At 53.7% G+C, this 16,643-nt stretch overlaps 2 protein-coding genes across 7 annotated transcripts in view; one reads left to right on the top strand and one right to left on the bottom strand.

Moving 5' to 3' along the window:
• Positions 1-4,318, top strand: part of STUM (stum, mechanosensory transduction mediator homolog) — a 48,680-nt gene extending 44,362 nt beyond the window's left edge. For all 6 annotated transcript variants that reach the window (XM_032103299.1, XM_032103300.1, XM_032103295.1 and 3 more), the window contains one exon: positions 2,070-4,318. The gene's annotated coding sequence lies outside the window, so the exon portion shown is untranslated. The remainder of the gene's footprint in view (positions 1-2,069) is intronic.
• Positions 4,319-12,372: 8,054 nt separating this feature from the next.
• ITPKB (inositol-trisphosphate 3-kinase B) overlaps positions 12,373-16,643 on the bottom strand; it is a 67,756-nt gene continuing 63,485 nt past the window's right edge. The window contains exon 8 of the mRNA XM_032103276.1: positions 12,373-14,766. Within this exon, the coding sequence (XP_031959167.1) occupies positions 14,551-14,766 (216 nt within the window). The 3' untranslated portion in view covers positions 12,373-14,550. The remainder of the gene's footprint in view (positions 14,767-16,643) is intronic.

The following is a 16,643-nucleotide window of genomic DNA, read 5'->3' as shown; positions in this document are numbered from 1 at the left end:
TTCGCTGTGAAGATGCTGGCTCAAGCATTTCCTCTAATCTCAGCAGTCTTAATTGGAAAATAAATAAATAAAAACAAGGAGGCAAATTCATAATATAAACAATTAATTGTATATTTTACCAAGCCAGACTTCAGCTAGGGCAGTGTATTTGTACAGCTGAGAAACAGCAGTATGCAGTAAGGGAAATGACAGGTTTCCAAAGCAACCCCATGGCAGAACCACAGGAATAACTCAGGATGCATTTCCCTTGCCTCACACCCTAAACCATGGCTTGGTCTGCCACGCTGGATAGACAGAAACAGGTATTTAGTTGCTACCTTGTATCCAAACAGGGATGCTGAGCTCAGCTTTCTGGGCTGCTGCATAGAAAGCGAAGATCATTTCATGGTGCAGACAGGAAAGCTTTGCATTTGTCATTTTAGAGGAAAAGAGATGAAAACCCATCAAGTTTTAGAGCGGCGCAAGCCACACAACACGAGCAGCAGAGAAGCAAAGGTTTCCTTGGAAGGCAAGTACCAGTTGGTGCTTCCTGTCCACCCAGGGCTGGAAGTGCTCAGGAGGAAGAGCAGCACAGTTATCCTGCCGCCCAAACCACTTGCCCACTCAGCTGCAGTGAGTGCAACGACAAAGAGCAACAGTAACCTCTCACCTTTGCCAAAACAGAATGGCTGGGTCAAGTGCAAACACCAAACACTGCCTAAGCATAGAGTTAGTTGTGCTGTGGTGTCAGGATGGGTGTGCAGGAGCCCCTGCAGACATGGATAACAGGCCATGGATAAAAGGAACCAGGCAAAACCTTTGAGTGCAGAAGCTCTGAAAGAGGAGCAGCAAGCATGGCTTAAGAACAACTTCTGGTGCCTGGGAAGTCGGGTTCACTTTTAGAAGGTGGATTTAAATGTGTAGTGGACAGGCAGCACAAGAAGCCTCAGGCTGGGGAGGATTAAACAAGCTGACATTTTCACTGGGCTTAAACTTCCAAAAGTTGCATCTGCTGAGGCATCAGATGTCAGATCAGCAGCAGATGCCCCATCCCAGAGACCCAGCACCTGTACAAAAGGTCCCCTGGGAACAAAAAGGGGCAGAATTAGCTCCTCATCAGCATCACCAGGGTTTTGCTGACCTTTTGGGCCACATTTGGTGCTGTCTGTCTCTGTGCTCTAGCCAGGATGGGAGAATTGGATTGGCTGGGAAAGGACTGAATGGAAATGCTGCCCTCCCTGGGATGGCTGCAGGTCTCTGAGAGCATCAATTTGGTGAGGTCTGGGTGCTGGCTGCATTTATTGCGGGAGGGAGTTTGGGACCGCAGTGCAGCACTGCACAGACGAGGTGTGGGATTTATAATTTACTTTCAGGTTTTGCTCTGTAAAATTTTTTCTTATCTTTCACCTTTTTATGAAATTGGTGAAGCCAAGAAAACACTCAATGCACCACTTCAGAGGCTCTGAAATCTGTCAGATGACACCCTGGACAAAAAGCCTTATTTCTGCCTGTTGTGGTGATTTGCTTAATTGATTTTAATTAGAAGCAGACAGTTTCCCACTCTCTGCTTTAGGACAGGAGCCACTTTATAGATTGGCCTTGCTACCAGGCAGCAAGCATCAAATTGCATTTTCCCCAAGGCTGTCCTGTGGTAGCAATAACAATGATAAATCCTTGTGCTTTTTCCAATAGCCCTGACTAAAACCCGCCCTGCCAAGCTCCTCCCAGCCCAGGTGTGAGCAGCAGCCTGCTCTCAGGCAGTGGTGTGCCCCTCAACTTGGCTTCAGGTCTCCCCATGGCAAGAAGAGGGGAGCTGTGGGGATCTCAGAGACTGAGCCCAGGGCAGGGCTGTGGTCACCAGGGGGTTCTGCAAATCCCATCTTTAGTATCACACCCTCCACTATGACTTGGTTTTCCTCCTCTCACAAGAGGCCAGAGTTCTGTGGGCCTGTGGGCAGCTGGCAGCAGCTGGAGGGGGTGTGTGTGGTGCCCACAATCCAGGCACTGATAAGAGCCGTGCCATGAAGACACAGTTATGAATAACAATTTGGAGCTTCCCTCCCATCAACAATCACTTTCTTTCTCTTTAGGGTAAAATTAACCACCCAGCGCTTTCACACCTCTTTCCGAAGCATTGCAGAGGGGACAACACCTCCACCTCCACCGGGCCTGGATAAATCCCCTCCCTCGTGTGGGAGCTGTGCTGTGACTGCTGCTGCCACCCAGCCCTGCCTCCTCGCCAGCACAGCCAGAGGTGGCAGGCCCGAGCCCTCCAGCTGGTCCAAAGTGCATGGCACCCAGCTATCCCAGCACCATCAGCTGCTTTATAAATGTAGATGTTTGACACGCGAGTTCTACAGCTAAAGAGTGATAGTGGGTAACGAGGAATAAACGCGGTTGCTTCACCCCCGTCTGCCAGCAACACGGAATTTTCTGCTGCTCCTTTCTGATTGTGAAAACCAGGCTTCTCAAAAAAAAAAAAAACCAAAAAAAAAAACAAACAAAAAAAAAAAAAAAAAAAAAGGGGTTTAATGAAATAGTTTCTTGGTACTTGAACCCAACCGGGCTGAACAACTGATTTACTACTCATTGGAAAGCAATTCCAGGTAGGAACCAACCCAAATGTGTAGCCAGTCAAAAACCAGCTTCATTCTGGGTCAGCCCAACCATTGCAAGGCAGGGCACAGTAACATTTCTCCCAAGTTCGTTGGTGTTGCCAAATCTGTATTTACCACGGAAAAGGTGCTTTGGCAGGTGAGCCCCACCCTCCCAGCCTTTTGCCTGGTTGGCCATACTTGCTGCAGGGCCTTGGCATCACTCTGAAATCTGTCAAATGACACCCAGGACAAAAAGCCTTATTTCTGCCTGTTGTGGTGATTTGCTTAATTGATTTTAATTAGAAGCAGCCGTGGCAATCGCAGCCAGGAAGGTCAGCGGGGCTCTGTGCTGGGAGCAGCTCCGGCACAGGCAGCCTGGGGTCAGGAGTGTTAGTCTGTGACTCCATCTGTGCCACACCCCGTGCTTCCCAAGACACAAAGCTGCATGTTCCTGCCCACGTGCGCTGACTGTCACACATTTTAATGAAGACCTTTCAGTTCTGCTGGAAATCGCCCCTTAAGTCGTGCTGTGAGTATTGTGCTGAGCTCTGTGGATGGGAAGCTGGAGAGTCACAGTCCCAGTATTCTCCAGGGTTTTATTCCACCCTAGCCTTGCCTCCTGCTCGTTCTGGGCTCACCCTGCAGTTCACACACATGCATACACTCCAGCCAGGGTGCATTTTCTTGCTACCCAGCCCAAACTGCATCCACCACAAGACACCACTGAGAGTTCCTTGACATCTCAAGCCCAGGTACAAGGGGACCCATAAGCCTGGCTGGATCTGACATTCCTCCCAGTTAAAAGCAATGTCTTCTCCCACACGCTTGCTAACCACGGTGTGGCAACACAGCCCTGTATTTTATAGCTGACTTTGCTTCATGCTCACACACACACGATGCACTTTGAAGCAGTGCTGCAATTTAATTCCCAAACTGGCACTCAGCATTCCCACCCCCCTGTGGGAGCAGCATGCTGCAAAACCCCAGCTCACAGTGGCACCAACTGAACCAGGGTTAATTACAGTGAATCCCATCAGAGCTCATGCCACCCACAAGCCATCCTTCCTCCTCTTGTCATCTGTATAAATAACCAAGCCAGGCTAAAAGCCAAGTCCTGCTTCTCTTGCACCCACCCACTGGCCAGAGGGAAGCAACAATGCCCTGTCCCCACTGCTGGAATGGTGCAGTGGGAAGTGAAGGCTTCATTCAGGCTCTAAGAATGGCAAGGCCAGAGTAGCTCAATTCATCTTCCAGCTCTAAGAACGCTTTCAATAGGCAGGTGAAAGGGAATGGCACATTTTGGCTTGGGACCAAAACAGGGGCTCACCTCTACCAGCCCTGCCTGGAGGTGATGGCAGTGCTCTCCCAAACACCCAGCAAGTGATCCCACCCTGACCCACACCCCTCCTTCACCCACCACACACAGACAGAGGCGCTGCTCCCGAGGCTGGGAGGGGGATCGCTGGCTCAAGTCTGTGTTCTCCTTGGTTTTGGCCATGTATGGGTACATCAGATTTTTCCACCCTAGGAAGGAGGGAGCAGGGGCCTGCCCACCTGTGCCATTTGCACCTTGCTGGTGAGCCCACCTTTCATTTTCATACTGGAGCCCAAACTGAGGGGTTGCAGAGGACCATTTGTACGCCTATTTATATCACTGAGTATTGGATTGTGACTTCTTGTGTTTTGATACTGTGGATATTTTTTTTTAAAGTTAAATATATTCTATTGCTGGACAGCTGGAACGAAATGCAGAGTCTCTTTACATCACCTGGAGAAACCCCATCAATCCTGATTCCAAACGGCTTCTGGTTCTCCTCCTCCCACCAGCGAGGCGATGGAGAGCATCCAGCAGACACCAGCCCACACCCACATCCCCTGAGGAGAGGAGGCAGGGGCCAGGGCATGGCTTCCTTAAGGAATTCACCACCAGGACCTTCCAGAGGAGCAGAAGGCTGGTGAGGAGCCTCACCTGCACCTCTGGAATGGAGACAAGGGAGGGGGGGAAAGCCACCCTGTGTCCCCTTGTGCACATGCCCACCAGGAACCCTTCTCAACTGGGTCTTGTTTGCAATTTTAACACTTCAGTATGACTCCAGGCACATTATCCCTGTGAGAGAACAGCCCACGTGCTGTCAGGAGCTTGGCCACAGACACCTGAGCAGAGCTGAGCAGGTGGCAGAGCCTTCCCATGAAAGGCAGCTCTGCTGCAAGGGCCAGCAGCTTGTCAAAACACCTGCACATTTCAGGCAACCATACCCCGTGCTCCTCCTGTGATGTACAGTGCCACAAAATGCCACTGCTCTGCTCCCTCTCCAAAGCCACTGTGGGTGGGGAAGCACATGGGAGATCCCAACTGGATTGGGGGACCAAACTCGGATTTGGTGCAAGACCAGCAAGAAGGGTCTTCTCACACCCCATGGCTTTGAGGGGTCTGGGAGGTGAGGCAGAAGCTCCCTTTCACGTGCCGTATGTTTCTATTCAGGCTTCACCCCTCGGCACGGGAAGCACTTTGGGATGAAAACTGATGTATAGTAGTATGATACTATTAATACAGCCATGCAGACACACCATCACATGGCAAACCCACTAGAGAGATCTGGGATAATTATTTCACAGATTTCTTTAGCACCCTGCTAATGGAACGATTTCAGAAGGGGAGGAGGAAAATTAGCAATAAACCACACAAAAGCTAAGTCAGAAACTGGAGCTTGGTGAAGACAGATGAGACACAGGGAAAACCTCCATGCCTTGTCCTCATCCAAGCACCACCACGAGAACAGGTCTCTCCCTCAGCTGAAGGAACAAGCATCTCCAGCTGTTTCTCAGCCCCTGTCCCAGGGAGCACTCTGGCATCACGAGGCAGGAACCCAGAACATTTTCAAGAAGTCAGAAGAGGCAGAGAGGCAAGTGGTGATGAGCACAGCCTGCAGCTTCTCCTGGCTCTCCTCAAATAGGCAGCAGCACCAGCTCAGCTGCAGCAGAGACCAAAGTCCCTGTTCTGAAGCCAGACAGCACCATCATCCAGAAACCCAGGGAGCAGGGTGACCAGCAGGTCCCTGGGGCACTTACCCTACAATATGCTGGCCCTTGCCAGGAGACAAGCTCAGGCTCCTGAGGAACTGGAAATGCCCAACACAGTCCTGTTCTGCCCTTCTCCAGCATCCTGTGGGTGGGCAGAAGCCAGACCAGAGCTGCTGCTGCCCCCTTGCCCAGCCAGAGGAGGCACAGCCAGAGGCCATGGCTGCCCTGCTCCAAGCCCCACACCACATTCCTGGGCACCCCCCTGCCCAGCCACCCACCTCCCCCACAGCGTGGCCCAAGGGGAGGCCCACAGCCACCACACACCCCTCACCCTGACTTCAGGGGCAAACTGGCTCACCCCCAACACAAGAGCAGAGCCAGCCCAGGTGCCCTCACAGCACAGCCCAGCCCTTGCTGTCACTCCTCTGTGCACCTGCTCCGTGCAGCACAGCAGTGATGGGCCCAAGGAAACTCCCTTTCCAGCAACCACCACACAACAGGGACAATTCCCTCCCTCTCCACTTGCAGCCTCCCCAAACCAACTCACCTCCTTACAGCTGCCATACACATCTGGGATACATGCAACCCTGCAGGATCTCTTGCTGGGAGACCCATAGGGCTGCAGCCACAGCACCAGCACCACTCCCAGGGCGATGGGGAGCAGCTGTGACTTCCTGCATGCTCCAGAGCAATCCATGTAACCAGGTGTGCTTTGCTTCAGGCCATCTGGGACAGTTTGGGCTGTTGCCTGCTGTTACACTGGTGGGGCAAAAGCAGCTTGTGCAGGAGGGCTGGGGTCAGTCCTGGCGTGCAGCTCCCTCCAACAGGGAGCTGGGGTCTGCCCACCAGCAGCTCTCACTGCTGCTATGCAGAGACATGGAAATACACCACCTGGATATTGGATCATTTAGAGATACACATTTAGAAAAGCATCATTTCAATTGTATTCTGTTCAAACTAGCCTGAGCAACCATGTAAAAAAAACAATGTCTGTGCAAAGGAGGGTTATTGCAAGGTATGCATGTACTATGTCTAAATCTCAAAGTCATGCAGTCCAGATACACATTGAGATCCACACACAGCTATGAGAAGGTAGCACCTGATCCTAGTAGGTAATATTACAATTATAGGCTATTTCAGAGCTTGTTTCCACAGGAAAACTGCAGGACTGTGGAAGAGGATGTGAGCTGCAGGCCTGGCAGGAGTGTACGCTTATGTCTAGGGCACATTGAGCACTGCGCTGCCAGAGGTGTGAAGGGAGGCTGTGGGTTTTTAAGGGACAGGTCTTGGTTCCAGGCCAGCCAGATGAATGCCAAATTCCAGGCTTAAATTCTGTTTATTCAGAGGCCCACATGCTGTTGAGCAGCCTGGGCAGCACGGGGATTAGGAGCCACTGTCCCTGCAGAGACAGCGTGTGAGCGCCCTGGCAGGCTCAGAAGGCTGCAACCTGCCCTGCTGGAACCTCTGCCCACCAAAGCAGCCACTGTCACTGCCTGTCCCACCCGTGGCCAAAGGATAAAAAGGGTTCAAAGGATAGGATGGCACCAACCTCCCCTGGGGATGCTCCCTGGGCAGCAGTGCCGTGGGCTGGACCATGCGGGTACACAAGTGCTCAAGAGACATCCTTTCTGATCCTTAATGATCCCCCTGTAAACCACAGGGTCTGTGAGCCTGCCTGCAAAGCCATGTCCCATGGGAAGAGCAGCTGGGCACGTGCAGAATGTGGCAGTGGCATCGGGGCACATTTGAAGCACCTGCTTGGGGCTGATGAATGGCGGCAGGAAGCACGTGGCACCCCACAGAGCCCACCCACGGATCCTGCCATCTCCCCTTGCAGCTCTGGAGGCATAAAAAGAAATTAAGCATGAATTTAGCAGTAGAAAAAGATACCACACTGCCAGTAGGAAATGATTTTTAGCCACAGATGCTTTACAACTGGGGAAACATATCTGTAGCATCTCTATCTTGCTACTACAGACTCCTTTCTTCTCACATTCCATTCTCTGAGCCCAACCCCACTGCTGCAAGAGAAGTAGATCTCTGTGTGTGTGTGTGTCCCTGCGGAAGTCCTGGGGTTCCTTCCATGGAAAGCAGCATGTAAACTGTCTTGGAGCAAAAGCCCCTTCTGACACAGAGGTCAGCCACAGAAATTAAAGTATTTGATTTTGTTTCCTCACTCTGGTCAGGTGTTTGAGTAAACAATGTTGTGCCTCTATTCTCTTCGTGCTCTTTTGTCCCAGTGGTTTCAAGACTTAGATTTCTGTCTTAGGGGAAGTGTGTTTGAACACCCTGGCACCAGGCAATGTGGAGAGGGGGGAGCTGGCCCAGAGGTCTGACATCATCAGTACACACCAAATAAAAGGTAGGAGGCACAAAGTCCCAACAAACAAAGCACCAGCCTCAAGCAGGCAGTGGAGCAGGGCCAGAAGTGGGATGAGCTGCTGGGGCCCAAAATTTTTGCAGTTTCCTCCAGAGCTGTCCCCGGTGGGATTCACTTGTCAGCCTCCTCCATGGGCTTTCTCTTCTCAGTGGCACCAGCAGCAGCTCTTCTGTGCTCTCTGGCTGTTCCAGAGTGGAAGCACAGTTTCATCCTGGAGAGCAGCAGGAACTACCAAGACAGGTCCCCTAAGGGTGGGAAGAGATGTAGGGGTGGGAAGAGAACACCTGACAGTATAAAAGCAACAGCAGCCCCTGGGGCCACCCCCAGAGCAGTAAATCCCCACACAGAGCCTTCCTTGCTGGAGGCATCACTTGTGGTGGGTCAGGCACTGAGGTGCAGGACATGGCAGAGCTGTGTCCACAGCCCCACTGTGGGGGGGAGAAGCGTGGTCCTGGGCATGGCAGGTCATCCCTGGGACCTCTGGGACTGCAGAAGCAGTGTGGCCACTTTCATGGACTTCAAACTACGTGGCAAAAGATGAATCAAACCAGCTGATACTACAGCAGGGCCCTCCCACTTCTCCCATTTCCCAGGAGTTTCTAAACTTTTATTTTTTACATTTCACATCAACAAGGAACTGGTATTTTTTCAAGGCCAGGGAAGTGAACAAAACGCGGACTCGAATGAGAGTGTGAGTGGGAAAGCTGTCTCCCGGGGGACAGGGGCTGGGGCTGCCAGGGGGCTCCAACCCTGGAGTGGCACAGGGAGGAGAAAAGTGTCGCCCCAGCCTCCCACCCCAGAAGCACCCAGAGTCTATGCCCAGAAGTGAGATGTGGGCAGCACGAATCCTTCACCCCCTGCCCTGCTCAGGCTGGGTCCGGGACAGAGCCGCTGCTAGAAAGGGCGTTTATTAATTTTAGCGACCCGCGGAGCTCGTACTGAGAAAGCCAAGCCCCAAAAGTGCCGGGGGTGGAGGGAACGCCCCAAAGCAGCGGCGCCCGGGGAGCAGCAGGGCCTGGAGAGCATCCCGGGCAGCGCTGGGCTGCGGCCCCCTTCCCGCCGGGAAGCGCTGCCCGCGCCGCCGCCGGGGGCACATCGCCCTCTCCCGGCCCTCGGGAGAAGCGCCGGGAGCCCGCCCGGCCCCGGCACCCGGCACCGGCACCCGGCTCCGGCACCCGGCTCCGGCACCCGGCTCCGGCACCCGGCTCCGGCACCCGGCTCCGGCACCCGGCTCCGGCACCCGGCACCCGGCTCCGGCACCCGGCACCCGGCTCCGGCTCCGGCACCCGGCTCCGGCACCCGGCTCCGGCACCCGGCTCCGGCTCCGGCACCCGGCTCCGGCACCCGGCACCCGGCACCCGGCACCCGGCACCCGGCTCCGGCACCCGGCTCCGGCACCCGGCTCCGGCACCCGGCTCCGGCACCCGGCTCCAGCTCCGGCACCCGGCTCCCGGCTCCGGCACCCGGCTCCCGGCTCCCGGCTCCGGCACCCGGCACCCGGCTCCGGCACCCGGCTCCGGCACCCGGCTCCGGCACCCGGCACCCGGCTCCGGCACCCGGCTCCAGCCCCACCACCCGGCTCCGGCCCCGGCACCCGGCTCCGGCTCCGGCACCCGGCTCCGGCACCCGGCTCCGGCACCCGGCACCCGGCTCCGGCACCCGGCTCCGGCACCCGGCTCCGGCCCCGGCACCCGGCCCTGGCACCCGGCTCCGGCACCCGGCTCCGGCCCCGGTACCCGGCTCCGGCCCACACGGGGCAGGGGGCGGGCGGCCGGGGGTCGGGGCTCGCTTCTTAAGGTGCGGCGGAAAGGGGTGCACAGCCCCCACCAAACGCGAGCCCGCCCCACCGAAGCCTGGAGGGTGTCCCGGCAGCATCCCCCCATAGCACCTCCAAGCCAGCAGGACTCCGGAGGTGTCAGGCACATTCCCACGACGAAGTGGCTGAGGGAAAAGGCATCCTCAGGCTGATAAGCACCCTCCGCACTCAGATGCTTCTTGGCCATCCTGTCACCCGTGCCATGGTGTCCCCAAGTTCCCCCGGCCACACATCCCCTGCAGCAGCACACAGGCAGGAGTCTTCCCACCGTGGCAACCCCCTCACTCCTGCTTGCCCCCGGCCACACTGGGCAGGAGGACATGGGGGGCCCTGGGTGAAACCCAAAGCAGCTGTTGCCAACTTTGAAGCTTCAGGCTGGGGGCTGCTCTGCATCATCCATGGCAGGGGTAAAATCTCCTCCTGAGGGGCTTCCAAAACACCACCAGCTTGTGAACAAACCCAAGCACACCATTTGACCCCTATCAGCCACCACAGCCAAGTGCTGCATTTTCAGAGGCTGGAACACCCAGCTGGCCCCCAGCACCCCCTGATTTATAGGAGGCTCATTTTGGGCAAGTAGTGCCTAATCAGATAATGATGAAGGAAAGGAGCTGTCCCCTCCCCACCTACAGCCTGAGCAGGCTGCCTTACACCCCCTGGCACCGCTGGAGGTGCTGGGAGGCTCTGTTCTGAAAGAGTAAAGGTCTCAGCAAGGTCTAAAGTTTTCTCTGTTGCATTAATAACAAGTCCTGGCCTCTCTTCTCTATACTGAGTTTATGAAAAATTTAGTTTATTGATCCATAAGGTGGCAGGGAGCTCTGGGCTTTGCTTTGGGGGTGCAGTAAAGTCAGGTGGGGGGGGGGGGGGGGCGAAGCCAGGCTCTTGCTGTGGCATGTGCCAGTGGGGGCCTGCCCCTTCCCAACCCTCTGCATAAAACTTAGGGTCAGCAGACACCAGCACTCAGCCACAAGGGGTTTCTTTTCCTGACTTACTCCCTTTTCCTCTTGAAAGGAGTAAGATGAATGTGTTTTTACAGACTGTGTGAATCTGCTTGTTGATTTGGCCAGGGACTTACAGACAGGGAAGTAATGGGAAAAACTGTCAGTTCTAGAACATGTTACCAATTGACACGGACTGCTGCTCAGCCAAGGCCATTTTAAATTCCTGAACCTAGAGAAGAAGAACAAAGACTTAATAGAATTACGAATGTTGTTCTGCTATACATAAAAACGGGGGGATGTGCATATAAGACGGGGACATGTGGTAGGCATATTGGGAAGTCTGTACCTTCCAAGTATCTCAGCCAATGGGGAAAGGAAGAGGGTGTTGCGGCCAGGAAATTAGGATAAAAAGGAGGCTGCATCCTCCAATAATTTGAGAGACCTCAGGGGAAATGCCCCATGGCCTCTCCCTTTATTTGAATAGTTACAGGACTCCTCTGTCTCCTTTCTGGACATGAACCTCTGGCGTTGTGAATTTTTCTGCACACTCTCCACCACAATGTCATGGTGTTTCCTCAACTCTCAAAGGAGGTTTTCACAGAACAGGGCTCTTCACCCTCTGTTTTCGCCTTTGAGGGTGCAGCTGGGTACGTTTTGGAGGCTTTTGTTTTCCTCTGAAGGTAGGAAGAGGAAATACCAGAGAGACCCCAAAAACTGGACCTATAAGTAAAACAGGCAGTCAGCTCTGCCGGACTGAGCTCAGCAGCCAGACAGGAAATGTGTTTGCTTTCCCACAGCCCAGGAGAGATCGCTGGTGCACAGGCAGCAGCCTCACATCCAGTGTCTGCCAGCTCTGCCTACAACCAAGGTTTCTAGCTTTCAAATTCCAGGCTGCAGGGTTTCCCCTGCAGCTTGTTTTAGAGGACCTGTGGTGAGCCAGGACTGGTCCCCAGGCCAGGCTGCTCCTGGTGGTCTGGGCACTAAATCTGGCTTTCCTATGGGGCAGCCCACCTGCCCCTCCTCAGCCACATCTGTGCCAGGACAGCTCCTGCTGTCCTGTGCTTGCACAGCCAACCAGGAGGGAAAGGAGCTGCCTTCAGGCTCTACAACCTGATTCCTCCTTCATTGCAGAAACAATCTGATGGTTTTTTTGTAGCCTTTGGTCCGAAGCACTCCCTCTGGCCCTGCCTATAGTGCAGCTGAGAGGGAGAGGAGCAGGCGGAGTGTTTGCTTGTGCCAAGCAGTTCTGATTCTCCTGGGCACTTCGGTATTCTCCAGTGCAGAAATCACAGGGTGGCATTCAGAAACCGCTCAGTGGGAGCCAAAAACATTCCAAAAAACTTGGAGCTGCCTTCAGTGGCCTTCCCTGCAGAAGGGGGATGGAGAAATTCAGGCCTCTCTGGCAGGTCGCTCCCATGGAGCCTGGGCCCCCACAGCCCCAGTTCTGCTCTGCCCCTGCCCTGCTCCCTGCAGAGCCAGTTCCTGTTTGTCAGGATCTGTTCCCAGCACAGGGTCCTTCTCTACTCTCACTTTTGTGCAGCACTGCTGGAGCCTGATTCCCCCCCAGTCATGGACATAAAAAGCTGTTGCAACGCTGTCACAAGCTGCACAGGGCAGACACTGACTGCACACCAGGGGAATGCTTCCCATATGCCTTTATTTGCAATGTTACAGGACTATTTTACAGGCACTGTGCGTTGGTGTTCCAGAGCGGTTTGGATTTTTTTTCGGTATTACCCAATGACCGAGAGGGGTGGTGGGAGCAGGGAAAATCCCTCACAGCAACCGTTCCAGCCTCCGGGAAGGCATGAGACATCTGAGAGCAACAATCTGCTTCTTCCGAAGCCACGAAGCGAGGAATCTGGTTTATAAACAGGCTTAAAAAATAACGTACATATATAAGAGCAGCTCGAAGCTAAAGTACAGCGGTAAGTGGTACACAGCTACGCGTATCTGTTCACAGCCTTTCTCCAAAGCTGGAAAAAGGCATGGCTTAAAAACTAAAAACACAGTTTAAAAAAACCAGAAGGATTCCATGCATTAAATTGTAGTGTTTTGTGCAATTAAAATGGGATGAAAATAAATATAACTTAAAAAAAAAAAAACCCAACCTTTTCCATGACACTAATGGAACAGAGTCAAGTCTATAAGGCACTTCCACATGGGCTATTCTAGAAAGCCTGGAGAGGAGCTAAAACAGTGCAACCATTTACAATGGCATCCGATGAGCGAAAGACACCTGTCTGGTGAGATACGAAGTGAGAAAAACCTTCGGAAACTTCAGTCCTTGGGAAAGACGCTTGGCTGCAGATGGCTTGGTGGCCAACTCCTCCTTATTGCTGCAAGGGAGGTCTCCCCCATCAAGGGTGCTGGACCCACCAAACTATGGCAGAGGGGCTCTGGAGCCCTGCTCCTGGGGCACGACACGGGACAGTGGGCTTGGGGATGGATGGAGCAGGCGAGGGGTGCGTGGCTGCCAAGCTCCTGCACCACCTCCGGTGCTGCACGCTCCTCGATGTGAGGGCTCCCAGCCTCCCGCAGCCTCCCCTCCCCGCCCGCCTCTCCAGGGATGACCTTTAGCGCGCCAGCCCTGCCGCCGCTTGGTTCAAATGTTCCAGGAAGTTAAAAAATAGTCTCCACCCTAAATAGGGAACTGGGTGTTTTCGCAGGAGCGGGGCCATCACACGGCCCCAGCAGGCTGGGGAGCAGTGCAGCCACAGGCAGCCAGCTCTGCGGAAAAAGGGGAAGGCACGGGGATGCCTGACCCCGACTCTGCTTTGCCAAAGGTGGCTGACCCAGGAGCTGCCTTGCTGCTGTAACCCTGCACCTGATGCAGATGGAAATTACGGAGATGCTCCAGACAGGAGGGTTGCCCTGGGCTAGCTGTGGGCATTGGTGGCACTACACACGTGCTCAGCTGCTGACAAAAAAGACTTATCAACCTGGATGGCTACTTTAGGTCTCATAGTAGTCCTTTATAAGCTATTTTTCCCAGCTAGGGAGGATTGGAGACCCCAGCTAAGGTAGGCTGGAAGCAGTTCCTAGCAGGGGAGCTGGGGCTTTAGAGAGGAGTCCAGTTTTACTCATCAGGGCACCCAGCACGGGGGATGTGGGTGGGAAGCACCCGGCCATGGCAAATACCTGTGCCTGACTACATGGCTCTGCAGCAGGAGGGAAACCCTCACCCTCCAGTGCCACTCAAAAATTACTGAGCAACCTCTACAGGATGTCTTGAACACAAATTAAAACCCAAATCTGCCTTTCTAGCCTCTCTGAAAAAACTTGGCGCAGCCAGCTACCTGGGCTGAAAGGTGCTGGCAAAGACAACTAAAGGGCTCCCACTACAGTGTCCTTCACCATCTCCACACCTCACTCACACTCTCTGGCTGCCAGAGGGTCCTGGGCCTGACCACTGAGTGTTTTCAGGACAATCCCGGTGCAGGAGGAGGCTCCTTCCTCTGCCAGCCCTCTTAACATCACGCTGAGCAAGAGACAAGAGCACAATAGGCGAAGCATGCACTTGCCTAAGCAACCCCTCCTGGCCAGAGGCTGCTCCTGGCTGCCTGCTCCCACTGACTTTGCAAAGCCAAGGTTTCAAGTCCAGCTTTTGTTCTGGCAGGTTAGCTCTCTATTTACAAGGGGGGTGGGGGGGGGAACAACCAAGACAACCTAAAAAAACCACAACAAAAACACATTAAATAGGGAGAGTATAGCTTTCAAATGGGGAGGGCGAGGGCTGGAAAGTGTCTTGTAGTGCAGTTCAGAAGAGTCAGTCGGGGGCAGGCTGGGGGTAGTGGCAGAGTCAGATGCGCGGCTTTAATGCAAGTCTTCGCTCTGGGACAACTCTGTCAGGATCTGAATGAGGTTGTCCAGCCCCCAGAGGTAGCCATCCTCTCTGTTCCCTTCCACCCAGGGCACGTTGTGCTGGAGAACTTGTCCCTCCGGCAGTGGGGTGGTTTTCCCAAAGTCAATCATCCAGACTTTGGCTTGTTCCTGCTTGTCGTGAATGAAGAGCAGAGAGCTCCCAATTACCTGTGGAGAGGTGAGACCAGTTAGTGGTGCTCCTGTTGCTCATTTTCAGCCCTCTTTGGGGCTTTTAGATACCTCATCTCAGGCTGCATTTACAAGAGATGCTGCTGCAATTTCCTGCATGAGGATAAGCAAACTCTAGGTGCTGCTGGTTGTGTTTGCACATGCAAATGGGGCATTTGGACAAGCTGATTTACTCATACAAATCCCAGGTCTTGGCAGAAGGAGAGGATCAGAAAAACATGGGCATGAAAGATAAGAGATGTCATTTTGGAAACTGAGCCAAGGTCCCCTAGGAAGGAATGAGATGAATTGTCTCAGCCTTCAGATGGGGATTTTTTCAAGGCTGGTTCTTTGTGATCAGCTTGTGCTCTTTGCACTCACCAATCCTGCAGGCACCACCACAGGGATGGGGACACTCCAAGTTACTTGCAATGTGCTGTCTCCTGCCTCAAACACCATCCAATCACACCCAGATTGCCCCTAGAACATTGTCCTGGTGCTTACAGCACTCTGGGGATGCAAGGTACAGAGCTGCATGCTCATGGATTTCCTTTTCCCTGAGTTCACTCAGCTACATTTGCTTTGAAGGCCTCGTTCATATCCTGATTGACCTCTGGGAAAATCCTGTAGCAAGCAGTGGCCTCAGCAAGCCCATGGAAGCCCACAGGTGCATTTGGGCCCTGACAGCAGGAGTCTCAAGGCCTGTTGCAGTGGGATGAGACCCCACAAGCCCAATGGTCACCATGCACAGAGCAGAGAGAGGCTCAGCAGGTGGGTATCTCCAGCTAGGCATCCTGACCCATCCTGGCTCACAGTCCCAGCCAGGAGGACACCCAGCAGCAGCTCTGCTGTGGCTTCCCAGTGCTTAGGAAATGTGTATCACTATCAGGCCAGCCACCATCGTGCTCTTCTGCTGAATCTGCTCCTCCAGTCAGAAGATTTCAGCAGCGGCTTCTACAGAAAAGCATCAGTGGGTGTGTTTCAGAGCTGTCCCAAATGAAAACTCCTTTCCAAACTCTCTCTGATGTGCATGAATTGGTGAATTACAAACTCACTTGCCCCTGTGTCACAAACAGGGACCTTGGTGACCAGAGTGCAAGGGCCACAGCAGAGGTGATGCAGTGCACTGAGAGCCACGAGTGCCCCTTATGATGTGCAGGTACATGGAAGAGAATCCAGCTGGTGTCAGCCCTCCAAAACAGCAGCACTAAATGTTACTGGGGACTCCCTCATCCGTGCTATCAGCAGGGCTTAGGCTGACGTTTGCCTCTAGACGAGGGTTTTGAACAGGATGCATGTACTGTTTGCAAAAGCTGTTATGAATTTACATTTTTCAGGAGACTTTTTCCTCCAGTGCGTTGGGAAAACATCCAAGGTCCAGAGATGCATATTATTTCCCAGAAATGCTTATCTTTAGCTCTCCTCCTGCTAACCTCTTACAGTCCTCTCTTGGCCGGACAGAGCATTCTAATTTTAAGGAAAAGCCTTCTGCTGACATTCTTCATTTGCCTTTCCTGGACTACCCAATTGACCTGCAGCTCCTTGGAGGAGCCCTGCTCAGCAAGGGCCCCATGGAGGGACACAGAGCCTGGCAGACCTTCTGCTGTGCTTCATCTCGAAGCGGGATGGGAAGTCAAAGCTGCTGCTTTTTAATTTTTAAGGAGTGGAAACTTCTTTCAAACCCTCTTTGAAAGGCTTCTTTGTTTCTGTGTTTTCAAATGAAACCCTGGCACTCGGTTTCAGGGAGAATTCTGTTTCCTGTGTTGAGCTGACCTGAAACCCTCAGTTTTGACATTTCCCTTCCAACTGCTTTCCAGGCGCTGCCACCAGGAGGCACAGCCCCATCTGCCTCTGGATCCCGGCAGGGCCCTCCGTGT

Source organism: Corvus moneduloides, chromosome 3 (assembly GCF_009650955.1).
Source record: "Corvus moneduloides isolate bCorMon1 chromosome 3, bCorMon1.pri, whole genome shotgun sequence".
NCBI lineage: Eukaryota > Metazoa > Chordata > Aves > Passeriformes > Corvidae > Corvus > Corvus moneduloides.
This window is presented reverse-complemented; position numbering and strand designations above follow the sequence as displayed.